Source organism: Megascapheus bottae, unplaced genomic scaffold, assembly GCF_031878675.1.
Source record: "Megascapheus bottae isolate mThoBot1 unplaced genomic scaffold, mThoBot2.hap1 HAP1_SCAFFOLD_40, whole genome shotgun sequence".
Classification (NCBI taxonomy): domain Eukaryota; kingdom Metazoa; phylum Chordata; class Mammalia; order Rodentia; family Geomyidae; genus Megascapheus; species Megascapheus bottae.
In genome coordinates this window covers 5,733,085-5,754,819 of record NW_028327715.1, presented here as the reverse complement: position 1 = coordinate 5,754,819, position 21,735 = coordinate 5,733,085, and the positions used below count along the sequence as shown (strand labels likewise).

The 21,735-nt window shown below is 43.9% G+C and overlaps 2 protein-coding genes, 1 long non-coding RNA gene and 1 pseudogene across 8 annotated transcripts in view; 2 read left to right on the top strand and 2 right to left on the bottom strand.

Annotated features, from left to right (window-relative positions):
• The window catches only part of LOC150039413 (uncharacterized), a 510,688-nt gene that overhangs the window by 200,506 nt on the left and 288,447 nt on the right, over positions 1–21,735 (bottom strand). The gene's annotated exons all lie outside the window — the stretch shown is intronic.
• Positions 1–21,735, top strand: part of LOC150039423 (uncharacterized) — a 242,842-nt gene that overhangs the window by 175,068 nt on the left and 46,039 nt on the right. The gene's annotated exons all lie outside the window — the stretch shown is intronic.
• On the top strand, positions 1,853–19,773 carry LOC150039428 (uncharacterized). 4 transcript variants are annotated; one of them, XM_090327897.1, is made up of 5 exons: positions 9,442–9,510; positions 11,417–11,530; positions 17,749–17,875; positions 18,073–18,130; positions 18,421–19,773. In XM_090327897.1, exons 2-5 carry the CDS (start codon positions 11,492–11,494, stop codon positions 19,544–19,546), a joined length of 1,350 nt encoding a protein of 449 aa, XP_090184023.1. In that variant the 5' UTR covers positions 9,442–9,510; positions 11,417–11,491; the 3' UTR covers positions 19,547–19,773. The 4 variants fall into 4 exon arrangements, with proteins under 4 accessions (XP_090184022.1, XP_090184023.1, XP_090184025.1 ...); XM_090327896.1 differs by lacking the exons at positions 9,442–9,510; positions 11,417–11,530 and adding an exon at positions 1,853–2,294; XM_090327899.1 differs by lacking the exons at positions 9,442–9,510; positions 11,417–11,530 and adding an exon at positions 13,047–13,305.
• On the bottom strand, positions 14,684–15,661 carry LOC150039429 (small ribosomal subunit protein uS2 pseudogene; annotated as a pseudogene).

Sequence of the window (21,735 nt, the reverse complement as noted above, 5' to 3'; positions counted from 1 at the left end):
CCGATGGAGTCTCCATAGGTTAATATTCAGAAAGGGAAACTGATTCAGTTTTGAATATATAACACAAGTTTAACATGGCATGTAGCCATGATTCCTAAGTTCCTATTGTATATATGGGTTCCTGGGCTTTCTTCCATTTGGTTATCATGCATATTGGTTCTTTAATCTGTGTGTATTCACAACAAAATATCCAATGTGAATCTATGCTGAGCTATATTTAAATTAGCCAATAAACATTTGATTTTATTTTCTGATCCAATTCATTAAAATGAAATATTCTGTTTTTTGTGATATTAAACACCCTTATCAAACACCTCTCAGACACAACTAGTTAGATTATGTCAGATTCTTCACTCACTCAATGCACATACTGAAGTTCACAGCACAGTACACGATATATTTCTGTCCAAATCTTTGGCACTAATGATTTTAATATGAAATTATGAATTTGAAACCTCTGAGAATTATCGAATTCGAAGAAGCTAAGAGTTAGTAACAAAATAAGATTCACAATTCAGAATGCTTAGTCTTCGATTGGGATTTAAACTTTTATCACATGAGGTATATTTACTTATTTTTTTTTATTTTTCTTGAATGTAGGACCTGAATTCTGGGCCTGGGTATTTCCTTGAGCTCCTCAGCCCAAGGCTACTTCCCTACCCCTTGAACCACAGCACCACCTCCATTTTTCTGGTGGTTAATTGGATATAAGTGTTTTATGGACATTAGGGCCAGGGCTGGCTTTGAATCCTGATCCTCAGATCTCAGCCTCCTGACTGGGTACAATTATAGGCATGAGACACCGTGCCCATCTACATGAGGCATATTTATTATCAGAAGCACAAATCATAATCATCCATTTTGAGTGTAACTCTAAGTATCATATTGAATGTAAGATATTGACATTTCTAAGGAGTGTCCCAATATTCATACTTATGAAATGAATTATAGAGCACTTAATGCTTTGTCCCACTGATTGTTTAGAGTAACCTGGGATATAAATTCCTTTGGCTATATTATTGAAAATACAAAGACCCCTTATAGGAGAAGATAGAATGTAAATAATGAACATACCAAAGGTTATGTTCTCTCATACATGTCTTGCCCTTCTGCTGCATTAGACTGAGTCATGTCCTGCCGAGAAAACCATTATCTTTTATCAGTCTCACCTACTAAAATCAGATAAATCATGGTATTTAGAGCAAAAGAAAATTTGATCCTTAAAGAAGCAAAAGTGCAAATCCTCAAGTATTCAAAGTAACCAAGAGCAAATTTTTTTTTGCCAGTCCTGGGACTTGAATTCAGGGCCTGAACACTGACCTTTGGCTTTCTCAAGGCTAGAGCAATACCACTTGTGCCACAGCACCACTTCCAGCATTTTTTGTGTATGGGGTCCTGAGGAATCGAACCCAAGACCTCATGCAAGCAAGGCAAGAGGCTACCACTAGGCCATGCTCCCGGGCCTAGGAGGAATTACTTCAGTGACCCAGATCTTCATCACTTGAATATATACAGAAGCTTACCCAAGATAAGTGCATGGAACCATTTTGGTGGCTAATTTATTGGGTGCAATTGAAGCAACAGGATAAAAACAAACAGTAGGGGTTGCAGGAGTTTGGCATAGTGGTAGAGTGCTTGCCTAGCTTGCGCGAAGACCCTGGTTCGATTCCTCAGTAACACATACATAGATCAAAGCCAGAAATGGTGCTGAGACTCAAGTGGTAGAGTTCTAGCCTTGAGAAAATCCAAGGACAGTGCTTAGGCCCTGAGCTCAAGCCCAGCACTGGCAAAAAAAAAGTAAACAGTAGGGCCAGGAGCAGGAGTGGATAGTGAAACTTATTACGAAGCCCCATTCTGTGGCTTGCTCCACTGATCCTATTCAGAGAGCTTGATGACTTAAAAAATTATCAATTCACAAGGTCACTTTTGACCTGTAATGAAAAAGGCAAATGCAGTGTACTACTTTAATTATTCTGTGGATCTACTTCTAAGCTTACCTTTATTAGCTATCATTTTGATTGACCATTTAACATAACAGTAAATCTGTTGAGAAAATTTCCGTTAAATGACTTTTTAGAAGTAAATTGGACTACTTACCTTGCCCTCGTGCCTTCACTGGAGTTTGTAAACTTAGCTCTTCAGCCTCAGAGGACTGAGCAGCACACTTCTTCAAAAGAACTAAGCAAGGAGTCTGCAGAATAATGGGATGAACAATGAGCCAGTGGGAGATGTGGAGATCACATTCTGACAAGATGCTTGAACTTCCTCTCTTAGCAGGAATGGGACAGGAAAATGTGAGAAACATGTATATGACATGAAAGATCATGAATAGAGGGGCTGATACACGACTTGTATGGCCAGTATATCTTTTTAGGATGTAGAGCCATTGACCAGGAATCCAAACACCTATGTCCAGGCACAACTTCCTGACACACAGAGTGATAGCTAGGGTGCATAGTTCAACCAGGAATATATTGGGAATAAAAGCAAAACAGAAGGACAAGTCATGAGTTCAAGCCCCAATTCCAATACCAGGAAGTACATAAACGACAGATAGAAAAGACAGACTCATAGATGATAGATTGTATAATCATATCTGCACATAGGTACTTGTATTCAGGGAGGAATTATCTGAACATATTAATATTCAAAGACATCAGCAATCTAACTTGTTATGGAAGTCTAGGAGATAATTTTGAAACTTTTTGTATGGTGACAGTTTCTATGACTAATTTTTATCTTTATATTCATCACTATTCATTGCTTCAGAATTTTTCTGTGAAATGCTGTGTAACAATTAAAAGAAAAAATAAATACTTGACCTTTCTGACCCAGAGTCTATTAAACTAGCCTCAGGTATCTTCAGCTAATCACAGTCCTTTACTTATGATATTCAAATATCTATTGCTGAAGAAAGCACATAACCCTACATTCCTATACATGTTCTTTCTCATGATCTTTTCTTTTGTTCCAATTAATAGCACTGCTGAGAATTAGTCTCTTCACTAATAACACTTTTCTATGTTTTTAAATCTTCTTACTTAAGAAAGGCGAAAAAGCAGATTACATTGAAATGCAAACTTGCCTTCTCTTGTTTTCTAACACAGTAAGCTTAAACATAGGGCCTAAATGTTATCCCTTCCCTTTTTACAATCAAGGATACCATTCTACCACTTGAGTCATAGCTCCACTTCTGATTCTTTGCTGTCACTACTGGCTTCAATCTGATCCTCAGATCTCAGCTTCCTGAGTAGCTAGGATTCCAGGCATGAGTCCCTGGTGCCTAGCTCAAAGAAAATCTTTATACATATGTCTTGCCACTGAGCAAAAGATCAACACAGAAAAAAAAGCCATATAGTATGACGCTAAATGAAAGGACCTCCAGGATGTAGAAACAAAAGCCATATAATGAGTGATTGTTGTCCTTGATGTACTATGTTATCTCTCATCTGTTTTACTGTCCCTTGGTTATCTCATATTGTTATAATACTTCACCTTATTATCTGATATATTTTATATATGCTTAATTGGTTATTTGAAATAGGAGAGGGAAAGGGGGAAATTAAGTTGTGAGAGGGGATGGGGGAGGGAAATGGGAAACAGGACATGAGAAAGGGTATCAATATTTGTGAAGTAATGCACCTTCTATCTTATGAATATAATGTAACCCTACTATTAATTACAATAAAAATATATGGAAAAAAAGAATTGTGCTTGAGAGACAGCAAGGGAAGAGATGACATTGTCCACAAAGGACAATGTACTTTTTACTTGATGAATATAACTAACCCCTCTGTACATCACCTTTATAATGACAATAATACAAAATAACTAAATTAAAAGAACCATAGAAGGAATCTGTAGAATAATGATATAAACAAAACGAGCTGTGGGGAGTTGTGAAGATCACATTCTGACAAGATGAATTTCCTCTTTCAAGAGCAATGGAATATTAAATGTGAGAAGCCTGCCTGTGAAATGAAAGATCATATATACATGGGGCTCCGATAAGCCCTGTATGGCCAGTATGTCTTTTTTAGGATACAGAGGCCACTGACCAGTAATCCAAAGATGTATGTGCAGATACAACTTCCTCAGACACAGAATCATAGCTAGGGTGCCTATTTTGCCTAGTATTTCAGTTAGGAAAAAGCCAAAACAGGAGAGCAAGTCCTTGAGTGTAAGCCCCAATGCCAGTACTAGGAGATAGTATCTGCACATATGTGTATTTATATCCAGAAAGGAATCATCTGAACATATTAAAATTCAAAAGCATCAGCAAACTATCTGGTTATAGGACTAAGTTAGTGGTTAATTTTTTCTGGATGATGGCGGTTTCTATGGTTTTAGTGTTTCTTTTTCTCTATACTCATCTCCTAAATTGTTTTATGAAAAACTTTTTGCCAGTCTTTGGACTTGAACTCAGGGCCTGGGCACTGTCCTTGGACATTTTTTGCTCAACACTCGCACTCTGCCACTTGAGCCACAGCACTACATCTGGCTTTTTCTATGTAGGTGGTACTGAGGAATTGAACCCAGGGCTTCATGCATGCTAGGCAAGAACTCTACCACTAGGCTATGCTCCTGGCCCATTCTCCAATCTTTTAATTAAAACAGATTATTTTCTTTGGGCTCACCTACAACAATCCCCTGTGGTTTGGTTCCTAGTTAACATTTCTACTAAAAATAAAACCTACTTCCACCCATCACACCGTGCCCTTAAATCTCCCCTTCTATCCCTCTATGCCATGCTATACAACTTTTAATTCCTCAGATGTCCTGTCCAATCCCAACGTGTGCCAAACCAACCTCTGCATTGTCAAGTCCCTGGCCAGTCCCAATGATGCCGCTTTGGGTGCAGCTCCTCCTTGACCAGATGTATGGACCAAGGCTTTTCCTCCCCCTGTAAACTGGTCTTTCCAATTCCACAGTACACGCTGTACTCCCACACTTAGTTCAAAACTGTAAACACCCAAGCCCTAAACCCTCATCCAGGCCAACAGAAATGGGCCATTTTTCTCCCAGTTCTTGAGGGAGTAAACTTGGTGTCAATTATGGCATCCTTAGGGCTATCTGGTGGGAGTCCCCACCAATAACTCGGTGAACACTTACTCTCCTCTGTTGAGGGTTCTCCAACGCCCTGTGACTTTTACAAACTCAAATAAACATAAAAAAAGGCTGAAGTGGTAGAGAGCTAACATTAAGTTAAAAAAAAAGCTTAGAAACAGCACCCAGGCCGACTGAGGTCAAGCCTTTAGGGTACAGACAGACAGACACACACACACACACACACACAAACTACAAATGGATACATAGAGCAAAGTCTGCTGTACAAATAACTGGCTCAGGGACTAAAGCATGAGCTAACAGGAGATGGTTTTTACTGGATTCCTTCCTTCAACTCCACTCAGTCAGGTAAATGAACCCAGTAGGGTGACTCAGGCCTGGGGGTGGGATGGGCCACGGTGAGCCAATCACCACAGGTTGCTTCTGATTGGCTAATTGTAGGAGCGTCTTCATGAATCGTCCAATGAGAAGCGTCCATGGCAAGAGGCACATGCTGCCTGCATGAGTGGGGCTGTCTCCTCCTGAACTTTAATTCAGTCCCTGTGGTGGAGTCTCTGCTCAGCAACAACTCCCCCCATCCCAGTTGGGGAAGCTGAGCTGCTGTCCTGAGCATGGCCTCTAGGGCTCTTCCCTGGACACCAGCGCCCTCCACCCCGGGCCTTGGCCCCGCTGCTAACATTTCTCCGGGTTAGACTCCCACAGACATCATGGCCAGGGCTGGTTTCAGAGCCGCCCGCGGGGGTGTGGGGTGCAGTGCCTGTGGATCTCCGGTAGGACAGTGGGGTGCGCGGGGAGCAGGAAGTGGTGAGTGCGGACACCGGTCCATGGTCAGGATCCTGGGCGGGGTGGGGGGCTATCCGGAAGGCAGGGCCTCAGCTGGGTCTGGTAGGCCCTAGGGGGCCAGGTAGTGAAGAGCTCCTCCAGGTAGTGAAGGGCTCCTCAGCCCTCCAAGGCCTGGAGAAGGGCTGGGGCGGGGCGGGGCTGGCAGCGGGCACCTGAGTCCTAGGAGTCCTGCCACCTGGTCCTGGCCATCCTGTCTGCTTCAGAGGAGGTGAAGTCACCACAGGCTGTGTGGGGTGGAGGAATTTATTATTTGTAAGAAGGAGCAGGGGGAATGTGGTGTCCCCAGTCATCTGTCCCTTCTCCTAGTTTTCCTAAGAGACTTTTCAGGGACAAGGGAAGCAGGGTTTAAATCCCCGGACCATTCTGAGTGCTCCCAAGATAAATAATGTGACTTTTCACCTGTCTCCTAAATTACCAAACACATTGGAGATGGAGATCCATATGCACATCTGGTGGTGGTGGAAGTTGGAGAGATCTGTTGTCCTCTCTGACATGTGACTGATTTCAGGTTTGTTTTATGATGTCGATGTATGTGTGTGCATGTGTTTGTGTTCATGTATGAGTCTGGGCGCTAAATTCAGGGCCTGAGCTTTTTCACTCAGGCTGGTGCTCTACCACTTGTGCCACAGCTGCCCTTCCTGCTTTCTGGTGGATAATTGGAGATAAGAGTCTCACAGATGTTCCTGCCCAGTGTAGCTTTCAAATCTCATCCTCCTGAGTAGCCAGGATTATACAGGGTACTTCTGCCCCTGGCAACAGGATGAATGTTGACTTTTAATAGTTACTTTTTTGGGGGGGAGGGGGGATCATGAGTCTTGAACTCGGCCTGGGTCCTGTCCCTGAGCTCTTCAGCTCAAGGTGACTGCCCTACCCCTGAGCCACAACCTCACTTCTCATTTTTTAGTGATTAATTGGGGATAAGAGCCTCACAGATTTTTAGTGCCCAAGCTGGCTTTGAAGCCTGTTCCTCAGATCTCAGCCTACTGAGTAGCTAGGATTACAGACATGAGCTTCTGTGCCAGGCTTTGTGCCTCCATTTCTGTGTCTTCCCGTTAGCCCCTGGAATTCATTTAGATAAATATAATATAGGATCAGAGTAGATGTTGATTTTCCTTCTTTGAACCTTGAGTCATATTTAATTGTTCTTTCAACAAGAGGTGAACTGTTTAAAATTAAAAAATCACAGTTCTGTATTACTTTTAACATTATTTAAATATTTCAATTAAGAGATACAATGCATTAAAACCAATATCAAAGTGTGTGTCTACAGGAAAACTCTTTAACTATTGTAAATATAATGAATTTTAGAGTAGAAGAGATGGAGTTGACAAAGTCAAAGTATTAAAATTTTCAGTACTATTCCAATACTGGTGGCTCACATCTGTAATCCATGCTACTGGAGTGTGAGATTTAAGAATCACAATTCCAAGCCTGTTTGGAAGAAAAGTCCATGAGATTCTTATTTCCAATTAACTACCGAAAAGAAAGAAGTAGAGCCTTGGCTTAAGTGGTAGAATGCCAGACCTGAGCAGAAAAACTCAGGGATGTTGCTCAGGACTGAGTTCAAATCCCAGGACCTGCACCAAAAAACAAAAACAAAAAAGGTGGGGGGAGCGGGCAAAATACTTTCAAAATAACATGCTGAGTTGATGTGTTGAGTTGAAAACTCACTCTTTAAATTAAAAGTGTGTGTGTGTGTGTGTGTGTGTGTGCGTGCGTGGGCGCGTGAGCGTGTGCATGCACATGCACATGGATGCGTTCTCAGGCACACACGCGCTTGGGTTCCTGCATTCGTGAGTGTTTATGCCTAATAGCTAGGATAATCGTAGCCGAGGCTATGTGCCCAGCTTGAAGAGCTTCTTTTTTCCTTTTCTTTTTTTGTAGATCATGGGGCTTGAACTCCAGGCCTGTCCCTGAGCTCTTCAGCTCAAGTCTACTGCCTTGCCCCTTGAGCCACAGCCCCACTTCCAGTTTTCTAGAGATTAATTGGAGATAAGAGTCTCAGACTCTTCAAACTTAATAGCTTCTTTCTGGAAGATAGGCTCCCAAACTGTACATCAGGTATTAATAATACCCCTGGATAACCCCGTGGTGCTATGAGGCCTGAATGTGTTAATTAGTATAAAAAGTGCTTAGAACAATGCCTGGCAGATAGAAAGCCCTCAATAACTCATATTACTTTGATCTTGAAATCACAGGGATCTTGTTTGTGATAGGACAGCCTGGCTGACTTTGTGGTGACCGAGTATCTCTCACCATGGAGGATCAGAGAGATGAGCCAGGAATTGCCTGTCAACCTGGCTTCTTCTGCAGTACGTTTGCTTGTGGCTAATGGAGATATTATCTTAAAAAAAAATCCTTGAGGATTTCAAATTGCTGGCTAACACATTGGTCCTAAAAGTTGATTGAGTTGTGAATAGGCATAAAAAATGAAAACAACTCAGAGGGCTCATATTCTCTTTACTATGCTGAAGTTAGATCTAAAATGCACTGGGATATGACAAATGATAAAGGAATTCTAGCTACTCACATACAGGGAGACCAGAAGAGAATTCTCTTGAAAGAATCACAAAGGTGCAATGCCTGAATACCTTTTCATATTTATATAAAATAATATATGTACTGAAATGAACTCCAAGATATAAAAACAATGGACTTTTTTTTTCCTTTTTTGCCAGTCCTGGGGCTTGCCCTCAGGGCCTGAGCACTGTCCTTGGTTTTTTTCCGCAAGGCAAGAGGCGCAGGCTGCCAGCTTGAGTGGGGCTGTCTCCTCCTGAACTTTAATTCAGTCCCTGTGGTGGAGTCTCTGCTCAGTAACAACTCCCCCCATCCCAGTTGGGGAAGCTGAGCTGTGGTCCTGAACCCGGCCTCTTGGGCTCTTCCCTGGATGCCAGCGCCCTCCACCCCGGGCCTTGGCCCCGCTGCTGACGTTTCTCCGGGTTAGACTCCCACAGACATCACCGCCCGGGCTGGTTTCAGAGCCGCCCACGGGTGTGTGGGGTGCAGTGCCTGTGGATCTCCGGGAGGACAGCGGGGTGGGTGCGGGGGAGCAGGAAGTGGTGAGTGCGGACACCCAGTCAGGATCCTGGGCGGGGTGGGGGGCAGATCCTGAAGGCAGGGCCTCAGCTGGGTCTGGTAGGCCCTAGGGGCCAGGTAGTGAAGAGCTCCTCCAGGTAGTGAAGGGCTCCTCAGCCCTCCAAGGCCTGGAGAAGGGCTGGGGCGGGGCGGGGCTGGCAGCGGGCACCTGAGTCCTAGGAGTCCTGCCACCCGGTCCTGGCCATCCTGTCTGCTCCAGAGGAGGTGAAGTCACCACAGGCTGTGTGGGGTGGAGGAATTTATTATTTGTAAGAAGGAGCAGGGGGAATGTGGTGTCCCCAGTCATCTGTCCCTTCTCCTAGTTTTCCTAAGAGACTTTTCAGGGCCAAGGAAAGCAGGGTTTAAATCCCTGGACCATTCTGAGTGCTCCCAAGATAAATAATGTGACTTTTCACCTATCTCCTAAATTACCAAACACATTGGAGATGGCGATCCATATGCACATCTGGTGGTGGTGGAAGTTGGAGAGATCTGTTGTCCTCTCTGACATGTGACTGATTTCAGGTTTGTTTTATGATGTCGATGTATGTGTGTGCATGTGTTTGTGTTCATGTATGAGTCTGGGCGCTAAATTCAGGGCCTGAGCTTGTTCACTCAGGCTGGTGCTCTACCACTTGTGCCACAGCTGCCCTTCCTGCTTTCTGGTGGATAATTGGAAATAAGAGTCTCACAGATGTTCCTGCCCAGTGTAGCTTTCAAATCTCATCCTCCTGAGTAGCCAGGCTTATACAGGGTACTTCTGCCCCTGGCAACAGGATGAATGTTGACTTTTAATAGTTACTTTTTTTTGGGGGGGAGGGGTCATGAGTCTTGAACTTGGCCTGGGTCCTGTCCCTGAGCTCTTCAGCTCAAGGTGACTGCCCTACCCCTGAGCCACAACCTCACTTCTCATTTTTTAGTGATTAATTGGGGATAAGAGCTTCACAGCTTTTTAGTGCCCAAGCTGGCTTTGAACCCTGTTCCTCAGATCTCAGCCTCCTGAGTAGCTAGGATTACAGGCATGAGCTTCTGTGCCAGGCTTTGTGCCTCCATTTCTGTGTCTTCCCGTTAGCCCCTGGAATTCATTTAGATAAATATAATATAGGATCAGAGTAGATGTTGATTTTCCTTCTTTGAACCTTGAGTCATATTTAATTGTTCTTTCAACAAGAGGTGAACTGTTTAAAATTAAAAAAATCACAGTTCTGTATTACTTTTAACACTATTTAAATATTTCAATTAAGAGATACAATGCAGGCAGGGAGTTTGGCCTAGTGGTTAAAGTGCTTGCCTAGCATGCATGAAGACCTGGGTTCGATTCCTTGGTACCACATACATAGAAAAAAGCTGGGAGTGGTGCTGAGGCTCAAGTGGTAGAGCTCTAGCCTTGAGAAAGTCCAAGGACAGTGCTCAGGCCCTGAGCTCAAGCCCAGGACTGGCAAAAAAAAAAAAGAGATACAATGCATTAAAACCAATATCAAAGTGTGTGTCTACAGGAAAACTCTTTAACTATTGTAAATATAATGAATTTTAGAGTAGAAGAGATGGAGTTGACAAAGTCAAAGTATTAAAATTTTCAGTACTATTCCAATAATGGTGGCTCACATCTGTAAATCCATGCTACTGGAGTGTGAGATTTAAGAATCACAATTCCAAGCCTGTTTGGAAGAAAAGTCCATGAGATTCTTATTTCCAATTAACTACCGAAAATAAGAAGTAGAGCCTTGGCTTAAGTGGTAGAATGCCAGACCTGAGCAGAAAAACCCAGGGATGTTGTTCAGGACTGAGTTCAAATCCCAGGACCTGCACCAAAAAACAAAAACAAAAAAGGTGGGGGGAGCGGGCAAAATGCTTTCAAAATAACATGCTGAGTTGATGTGTTGAGTTGAAAACTCACTCTTTAAATTAAAAGTGTGTGTGTGTGTGTGTGTGTGTGTGTGTGTGTGTGTGTGCGCGCGCGCGAGCGTGCGCATGCACAAGCACATGGATGCGTTCTCAGGCACACACACACTTGGGTTCCTGCATTCGTGAGTGTTTATGCCTAATAGCTAGGATAATCGTAGCCGAGGTTTTGTGCCCAGCTTGAAGAGCTTCTTTTTTCCTTTTCTTTTTTTGTAGGTCATGGAGCTTGAACTCCAGGCCTGTCCCTGAGCTCTTCAGCTCAAGTCTACTGCCTTGCCCCTTGAGCCACAGCCCCACTTCCAGTTTTCTAGAGATTAATTGGAGATAAGAGTCTCAGACTCTTCAAACTTAATAGCTTCTTTCTGGAAGATAGGCTCCCAAACTGTACATCAGGTATTAATAATACCCCTGGATAACCCCGTGCTGCTATGAGGACTGAATGTGTTATTAGTATAAAAAGTGCTTAGAACAATGCCTGGCAGATAGAAAGCCCTCAATAACTCATATTACTTTGATCTTGAAATCACAGGGATCTTGTTTGTGATAGGACAGCCTGGCTGACTTTGTGGTGACCGAGTATCTCTCACCATGGAGGATCAGAGAGATGAGCCAGGAATTGCCTGTCAACCTGGCTTCTTCTGCAGTACGTTTGCTTGTGGCTAATGGAGATATTCTCTTAAAAAAAATCCTTGAGGATTTCAAATTGCTGGCTAACACATTGGTCCTAAAAGTTGATTGAGTTGTGAATAGGTATAAAAAATGGAAACAACTCAGAGGGCTCATATTCTCTTTACTATGCTGAAGTTAGATCTAAAATGCACTGGGATATGACAAATGATAAAGGAATTCTAGCTACTCACATACAGGGAGACCAGAAGAGATTCTCTTGAAAGAATCACAAAGGTGCAATGCCTGAATACCTTTTCATATTTATATAAAATAATATATGTACTGAAATGAACTCCAAGATATAAAAACAATGGACTTTTTTTTGTCCTTTTTTGCCAGTCCTGGGGCTTGCCCTCAGGGCCTGAGCACTGTCCTTGGGTTTTTTCCGCAAGGCCTAGCACTCTGCCACTTGAGCCATGGTATCATTTCTGGCTTTTTCTATGTATGTGGTACTGAGGAATTGAAGTCGGGTCTTTGTGCATGCTAGGCAAGCACTCTACTACAGCCAGGTTCCTAGCCTGGTCTATTTTTGTCTGAAAACTTGACACTACTGTCAGCATTAACGTCACCACCTAGTGCAGGAATAGGGTCAAATACTGACTGCGTGTAAGTTAATGTTGTACGATCTGTTCACAGGGCAATGACAGGAGGTATAGCTTCTTCATCCCCATCTTCTCTGTTGTTGCTGATGTTTCTGATCCTTTGGAATTCAGTGCTTAGTGTACTGGAAAGGAAGTCATTTTTCTCAGGAGGAATCAAACATGTATGTTTCTGCTTCACAGTGTTAAGAGTTTTAGAACTAGAAGACATTCAGCACAGCCTACAGATACTTCTACTCTAGTTTTGTGATATTTTGAGGTCTGAATCGGCCAAGCCCACCATTGTGGTTTGCCAGTAAATTCTTCATTACCATCATCAAAGCCAACATGAATGTTGTGCTCAAAATCAGATGAAGGAGAAATCTTTTTACCTTTTTTTGTTTGTTTTGGTCATGGGACTTGAACTCTGGGCGTGACTGCTGCCCCTGAGCTCTTCAGCTCAAGGCTACCCCCCTACCCATTTAGTTACAGCACCATTTCTGGGTTTTTGGTGGTTAAGTGGAGATAAGAGTCTCATGGACTTTAGTGCCCAGGCTGGCTTTGAACCAAGATCCTCAAATCTCAGCTTCCTGAGTAGCTAGGATTTCAAGTGTGAGCCATCTAGCCCAGGTTTTTATTTTCTTTTTCAGTGCTGGAGAAATGTGAACATAGTTATTCCTGGTTTTTACAAAGAACGGGAGGTGGGGAAGATGTTTCAAATTGATTCACTGATAAAGGATTTTGGATTCACTGATGAAGGATTTTTGCCTCTAGTGCCAAATATAACTGCTCCTCAGGAGGTGTGGTGGTGCTGGAGGCTGGTCTCCCAATTTTCTATTATCAGACATGATTCAGAATTTTGAAAAGATCATAAAAGCCAGCTATCATACTGCTTGATATTTATTTAAATAGGCTGAAGACACTGCATATAAAATTGTTTACAAGAGTCTGTCATCCCAGCCACTTGGGACTCCGATGTGGAAGAATCTCTTGTGCCCAGGAGTTTGATGCCATCTTGGGCATTATTAGGACAAGCAGGTGGCAGAGGAGGAAATATCTCTAGTTCCAGCCCTGTTGAAGAGCTCCAGAGGGGCTGGGAAGCTGCCAGAAGAGGAGCAGCATTGGAGCACGGCTGGGACAGCAGCTATACCCCAAGGACCAGATAGGACAGGTCTGGGCCAGAGTGGAAGTAAGACAGCCACTACTGCAAGTGGTCACAACTGTGAGAGCAGTGACCAGATGTTAATTATTCTTCCTCCTCCCCTCCCCCTCTCCCTGTCCCTCCCTGTCTTCCTCCTCTTCCTCCTCCCTCTCTTCCTCCTCCTCCTCCTTCTTCTTTTGTCAGCCATGGGGCTTGGACTCTGGGCCTGGACATTGTCCCTGAGCTCTTCAGCTCAAGGCTACCACCCTACCTCTTGGGCCACAGCTAGTGGTTAACTGGAGATAAGAGTTTTACAGACTTTTAGTGCCTGGGCTGGCTTTGAACCGTGATTCTCATATGTCAGCCTTGAGAGTAGCTATGATTACAAGTGTGAGCTTCCAGGGCCTGGCCAGATGTTGATTCTTAAGTGAAAGGCTGATTAACATCTGACCATGATGGGTCAGATGTTTTCCAGTTTCTGGGTTTATTGATAGAAGGAAACCCAGAAACATAACATTTACATGGATAGGTAGAAAAGAGCTTTGCTTTCTAAAGAAGGCAAAAATTGAATAGAATTGTAGAGAAGGGATGAGAAAAGAGCAAAATTGGTTCTTACTCTAGAAATCCTTTGTGTATTTTGGATACCGAGGCCAGGACTTGGATTTAGGCATTGTCTCTTAGTTTTTCATTAAAGGTGAGCACTCTACCACTTGAGCTACACCTGTATATCCAACTTTTTTTTACTACTTTATTGGGAAATAAGAATCTTACAGTTGGGGATGGGAGTTTGGCCTAGTGGTAGAGTGTTTGCTTAGCATGCATGAAGACCTGGATTCAATCCCTTGGTACCACATACATAGAAAAAGCTGGAAGTGGTGCTGTGGATCAAGTGGTAGAGCTCTAGCCTTGAGAAAGCCCAATGACAGTGTTCAGGCCCTGAATTCAAGCCCCAGAACTGGCCAAAAAAATAAAAAAGAATAGAAAAGGAAGAAAAGAAAAGAAAAAAATGTAACAGTGGCCCACACTGGCTTTGAAACTTGATCTTGAGATTTGGACTGATTCCAAATTTTTTGTAGATTGTGCGAAGCCTGAACGATATGAAAACTGAACTGGACATGTAGTTGGGGTTTGATTACCAACTCATTGGTGTTGTAAACAACAGATAATAGTTATCAAAAGTCATGACAAACTCCTATAGTACAGGTTATTGCCTTCAAAGAACAAACACAAGTGGTGGAACAAAAGCCATAAAAAACCTAAAGGACAGCATCTAGGCCCTGAGTTCAAAGCCCCCAAAGAAGTTGAGAATATACAAAGTTATTCCTGGTACAGAGATCCTAAAATACCTTGAAATCTGATAACCAATTGGAGTGTGTCTTTGATTCTTTTCTTTTCTTTTTTTTTTGGCTGGCACTAGGGGAATCGTTTATTCTCGGGCATGGCCCTCGCCGGCTCAGGACCACTCGGGTGTGGTCCCCACCCACTCGGTGGCCTGCGCCGTGGGCGCCGCAGACCAGTCCTCGGTGGCGGGCTGCGCGCTCCAGTCCTCGGTGGGGAACTGCTGGATGGGCACAGAGGGCACCTGTACGCCCTCGGACCACTCGGCCACCTCGGGCTGCGCAGCCGTGAACTCGGGGGCAGGTGCCGTCCACTCGCCCTGGAACGCCTCCTTGGTGATGGCCTTCTCCGCCGCAGCCTGCTCCTCCTTCTCGATTTCCTCGGGGTGGCGGTAGAAGTAGAGGTCGGGCATGACCTCCCACGGGTGCTCGCAAAAGATGGTGCCGCGCATGCGCAAGACTTCCCGGGCCAGCATCCACCACATGAGACCCACAGAGTGTGCGCCCTTGTTGTTGCAGGGGATGGCGATGTCCACGAGTCGGTGTTGCAGAGCGCGATGGTGGGCAGGTTGACGTAGGAGGCCTCGGTGATCGGCTGGTGGTCGGCCCGCGGGTCGGTCACCACCAGCAGGCGCGGCTCGCGGAAGGAGGCCTGGATCTGGTTGGTGAAGGTCCCCAGCGTGAAGCGCCCAGCGATGGGCGTGGCGCCCGTGGCCGCCGCGAACTTGAGCCAGGCGCGCTGGCCGGTGTTGCTGGAGGAGATGACGCTGACGTCGGCCGGGTTCTCAATGGCCACGATGGCGCGGGCGGCCAGCAGCAGCTTCTCCCAGGTCCTCTTGAGGTTGATGATGTAGATGCCGTCGGTCTTCCTCTTGTAGATGTACTGCTCCATCTGGAAGTCCAGGTTGGTGGCGCCCAGGTGGGTGCCCGCCGCCAGGAACTTGAGCACGTCCTCCTCCTTCATCTGCAGCACGTCCAAGGCTCCGGACATTGTGTGAATTTCCCTGGGAAGTTACGACGGGAATCAAGAACAACGTATGGAGCCCGGCCTGGTGAGCGCGGAAAGCCTTTGATTCTTTTCATAAGCTGTTTTCAAATATTGTCTGAATGCATGGGAACATGAACTCTGCCAGAGTGCTGCCTCTCTGTAGCATTGGCAGGCTGGGGACTGGCAGCCTGGCACCCCTGACTCACCCCTCTTAAACTGTCAATACTCAGGAAGCTCAGTTTGAAGCTCTCTTTGGCATGAAAGTCCATATCTCCAATTAATCACCAATAAGGCAGAAGTGGAGTCATGACTCAAGTAGTAGAATGCCAGGCCTGCACAAAACAACTTAAGGAGCCGGCCGAGGTGGCTCAAACCCGTAATCCTAGCTACTCACGAGGCTGAGATCTGAGGATCACAGTTGAAAGCCAGCCCTGGCATTAAAGACCATGAGACTCTTATCGCCAATTAACCACTAGAAAAGTGGAAGTGGTGCTATGGCTCAAGGGGTAGGGTGGTAGCCTTGAGCTGAAGAGCTCAGGAACAGGGCTCAGGCCCAGAGTCCAAGCCCTACAATGACAAAACAAAAACAAAAACAGCTTAAAAGGGATAACACTAGGCTGAGTTCAAGACCCACAGAACTGGCTATCTGGTAGGGAAAACATGTTATAGATTGGCCCCTTTAGTGGATAGTGACTATATAGTGAGATGGATTGGGATAAGCCTGAATGCGGTTACAACTGAATTGTCAGCTGCTGGATAATTAAATCATGTTCCCAAACCATAACATCTTAGTTGTCACAAGTGATAACAGATAAGTAGAATACAAGTCACAGCCTTCCCAGGTTGTAGGGAGTGTTTCATGACTGGTTGATTTTAGGCCTCTGGAAAAATCTTTCATGATGGTAAGAGTGGACTAGAAGGCGGTGTAGAGGAACCAGAGTTCCATTTCCTGGCTGCTAAAGTTTTCCTCAGTGTCCCATAGAATGACCTGTGCTGTGTTGTACCAGCCCAGTGCTAGTGGTCTCTAAGGCCTTGAAGCATTGCCGTGTTGGTTTCCATCAAACCATGAGCCACTGAGGCAGCTTCTCCCAGGCCCTTTTCTTTGTCTTTTTAGTATTTTGTTTTTGTCAGTGTATATGTGTGTATACTAGTCCCGAGGCTTAAACTCAAGACCTGGGCACTGTCTCTTACCTTTTTTGCTCTAGACTAGTGTTCTACCACTCAGCCATAGCTTCAACTTTTTTTTGATGATTGAGATATAAGCCTTAATGGACTTTTGTATCTTGTCTAGACTGGTTTCAGATCTCACACCTTAGCCTCTTGACCAGGTAGGATTATAGGCATGAGCCACTGGAACTCAACTGAAATGCCCGTTTGCATCTCCATTTCAGTAGGTTCTATTATGATGTGAGTGGAAGATGGAAAATTTCTTATTCAGGACTTGAGAGTATAGGATGAAATAGATTTCTTCAAATAAATTAGTTGTTTATTTCAGGCTAAATCTACATAATATAAACAAGTGTGGATTTACTGTGTAGGTGAATACTAGTCCATGCTCACTCTGGTGTGTCTTTCTAATCTTTTTCTGTATCCACACTTGCCAAAAGATGAATTACGTAGACATTCTTTATATATATAAATAGTTCTGTTCTGTTTTTGTGGTATCTTTGTTCAGTTTGGCTATCAGACTAATACTGGCTTCACAGAATGTGTGGCAAAGTTCTTTCCTTTTCCATTTTATGGAACATTCTTGATTCTTCTTTAAAGGACTGGGAGAATTCAGTAGTGAGCACATTTATTCTTGGGCTTTTCATTACAGTGAGACTATTACTGTTGGAACTATTATGACCAGCACTAAGGGGCTCAGGTGCTTTCCCTGCAGGTTTCACTTCTTTCAGATCTCACCCATACAGAGGGGAAGCTAGGATTATAGGCATGAGTTACTGGCCCCAGGAGATGGGAAATGCTCATTTCCAGCCAGAACTGGCCAAAAAAAAAAGATGGCTGGATGGCTGGTGAATGTTAAATTGTTGACTAGGCAACACAATATATGTGTTTCTTTTGTTGTTGTTGTTAATAAGTTGAATCTCATTTCCAGTTCTGTGGCTTTTAACTCTTGCTTTTGGAATTATTTGTGGAATATTTTAGGAGACTGTGAACTTTGAGGATGTGGCCATCAATTTTACCTTGGAAGAATGGGCTTTACTAAGTCTTTCTCAAAGGAAGCTCTACCAAGATGTGATGGGGGAAACATTTAAGAACCTGGCCTCCATAGGTAAATATTCCCTTACTTAACTGTGAGCTGTTCCTGCCCTTGGTAATGCTGCATGATTTAGAATGAAAAATGGAACATGTAGATGAATATATGACTGTAAATATACCATGATCTCATTATGCCATGAAATGTGATGTAGTCTTAATATTGTTTCTGTAATGTTGAAGGAATCAATGGTTTCTGTGTTTGTATTTTAGAAAAGAAGCAGGGACAAGAAAATAGTGAAGTGAACCAAAACTCCAGGGAAGAAAAAAGGTAATTGCACTAAGCAGAAACAATACTGTTCTTTCAAACATTGTAGGGTGGCAGGAAATTTTTAAACTAAACAGATAACGCAAATACATAAGGATAGAAATTGACTTAATCTTAGGACATTTTTCTTTTAACATGTATACAAGTGGAGTTCCAAAATTTGTAAATTCAGAAGTCTAAAATATGACACTATGGAGACCATTTGGAGAAGACCATGCAGTCACAGGAGATACTTTTTTAATGGTTTAGTGCTTTAAAAAAAGTTCTTAGTTTGTCTGCCTTTTGTTTTTCAGAACTATATTTTTAGAGAGGCTCTATGGATCTGAAGAAGAGAGTCAGTTTAATGAAGCCTTCCAACAGAATGTAGAACATACCATGAATAAGAAAACTCTACCCAGACTTGCATCTTTCAAAAACTATATGTTTGGAGAAACCATCCTTGCTCCTTCACCCATGGGTATGCCTTTCAGAGCTCACACAGGACAAATATCTTTTCAGTATCAGGACATATCAGTATATGTGGACAGCCACAACACTCATAAAGAATATGGGAGAGCTTACAGGAAATTCCATCAGGGGAAAATCAGCTGTGGAATGCACAATGAGGAAAATCCATTTGCAGCTAAACAATGTGAAAACTACTTTAGCAGTTTTTTTCACAGACAAGAAAAAATTGACACTGAAGTTAAACACTGCTGTGAAAGTATGCATTGTAGAAGATCTTGCCCTCATTCTGGTATTCTTCAAGGGCATGAAAGAATCCACCCTGGTGAGAAACCCTTGGCATATGAGCAATGTGGGAAAACCTCTTTTTCTAGTTCTCTTAAAGCACAGGAAAGAATTGACACTGTCAAGAAACCCTATAGATGTAAGCAATGTGGAAAAACATTCGCTTTTTCTGGTGCCCTTCGAAGACGTGAAAAAAGTCACACTGGAGAAAACCCCTATGAATATATGCAATGTGGGAAAACCTTCCCTTTCTCTAGTTACCTTAAAGAACATGAAAGTATTCACACTGGAGAGAAACCCTATGGGTGTAAGCAATGTGGGAAAACATACGTTTTTCGCAGTTCCCTTGGCAGACATGAAAGAAGTCACACTGGCCATAAACCCTACACATGTAAGCAATGTGGGAATACATTCATTCTTCTCCATTTCCTTCAAAGACATGAAAGAATTCACACTGGAGAGAAACCCTATGGATGTAAGCAGTGTGGGAAAACATTTGTGTTTCCCTGTTCCCTTCGAAGACATGAAAGAATTCACACTGAGAGAAACCCTATAAATGTAAGCAATGTGGGAAAGCATTTGTTCTTCCCTACCATCTTCACAGACATGAAAGAATACACTGAAGAGAAACCTTACAGATTTAAGCAGTATGGGAAAATATTTGTTCTTATTATAGCTCTGATTACCTAGAGTTATAGGATGAGCCCCTGGCTCCTGGCTGTTTTTGCTCTTTTGAAACAGGATCTCACTATGAGTGTAACCCTGGCTAGCTTAGGGCTAGTGATTTTCCTTCAAGAGGAGAAGCTGTTTCCTCTGTATCCTTACAGTTATCATTGCTATTTGGTATCCTGGGATGAAGAGAGTTCTTGGCATAGACTGCTCTTTTTCTGCAATAATAAACCAATCTAGGAACAGAGCCCCGTGATCCTCTGTACCCTGAGCTTTGGGAGAGTGTAAGTAGCTGTTTATTTAGATACAGGCATCTCCCAAGGTCCCCAGCTGGGGATGGGATCCCTGAGATTTCCAGAAGGAAGTGGGCAGATACCAGCAGCCTGCCTGGAAGATAGCAGTAGCTGAGTGAAGGATGGGTGGGTGAGGAGGCATGCCTCAATCTTTTCACTCACTGTAGATCTCACTGTCCCAGGCTGATATGAAACAACAGCATAAAAATATTGCATGCATTTTGTAATACTGAACATGTAACTTTTCTGTGCACACACACACACACACACACACACACACACACACACACAGAGATATGTGTGGCACCAGTAGTACTGAGGCTTGAACTCAGGACTGGGCATTGTCCCTTAGCTTTTGAACTCAAGACTATAGCTCTACCACTTGAGCCACATCTCCAGTTCTGGCTTTTTTACTGATTAAATGGTGATGACTCACAGACTTTCCTGTGGGCCCCTAACCCCTCCCTGCTTTGATACTTAATCTTCTGATCTCAATCTCCTGAGTAGCTGGAATTCCATGTGTGAGCCTCCAGCACCCAGGTTTACTTTGTTTGGATATACTATACCCAAAACTGTAATAGGAACAGCACTGTTTGCATCAAAACAGGCTGGGAGCTGGTGCCTCATATCTGTAATCCTAGTTATTCAGGAGGACTCAAGATCTGAGGATGGCGGTTGGAAGCCTGCCCTGGAAAGAACTTTCATTGAGACTCTTATCTCTAATTGACCAAAATGAGGAGGGAGGAGAGAGAAGTAAAAAGGAGGAAGAAGAACAGACAAAAGAAACATAGAAAAAAAAGCAAGTGCCATAAGATGAGCTAAGGCTTGAGTGGTAGAGCAGTACCCACCCCGGTGTCAGGTCCAAGGGGACCCATGCGGGGTTCTGTGCCTCCTGTGCTACACGGAAGGCTGTGGGCCTTGAGGGGCCCTGAGGAACTGGACTCGGCCTGATCCTGCCAGGTGCTGAAGGGAGCAGCATGGTAGAAAGTTGCTGCGTCCTCCTGAAGTTCCCAAGTACATCCACTACCCAGAGAGCAGAGCAAGGCGGTTTCCAGTCTAGGAACCCAGGCCTCCTCTCCCACTGTCCCCTATGCAGAGTGGGTGTGCCTAAGAGTGTGGGGGCGGAGCCCAGAGGAAGGGAGTGGGGACAGCACAGCCCCAATGCCAGGGCCTCCAGCCAGTCTGCTAGGGTATAGGGGCATCCTCACTGAGGACCGAGCATAGGACGGGTGAGCTAGATCCTGCCAATCACTGGATGCCATTGGGAAGAGAGGAGACAAGTTGAGCTGCTTCCTATAAATTACTCCCAAAGCTGCAGAACTCAATCTGCCAAACTCCAGTTTTATCTTTTTCTTTGATGGTCTTCGGGCTTGAACTCAGAGCCAGGGCTCTGTCCTTGAGTTTGTTGTTTTGTTCAACGCTCTCACTTTACCACGTGAGCCACAGCACTACTTGCAGCATTTTGTGAATAGTTTGCTAGATATTAATCTCATGGCCTTTCTTGCCCTGGCTGGATTTGAACCACTGTCCTTAGATTAGTCACCCAAGTAGCTCTGATTACAGGCATGGGCCACCATTGCCCATTTTTAGGGTCTGTTGTGTATGTGCACACACATGTATGTATTTAATCACTGAAAATTGTTCCTGGTCATGGATGATCATTATCTGGGTGGTGGTGACCCACGCCCTCGTTTGCACTTTGTTCCCACAGGACCCTGTGTACATCTCTGATGTAACATTTAATGCCCACGTGCCTGGTTTCTCCTCCAGTGACAGGGACATCTCATCCCAAACATCTAGAATAGGATCAGAATGAAGATAAGTGAGCACAAAATTAAAATCATAAGTGTATTCTGAGTGAATTAAACTCAAGTATTTAATGAGTAAGTAAAGTGCATATGCATTTGATTAATATAG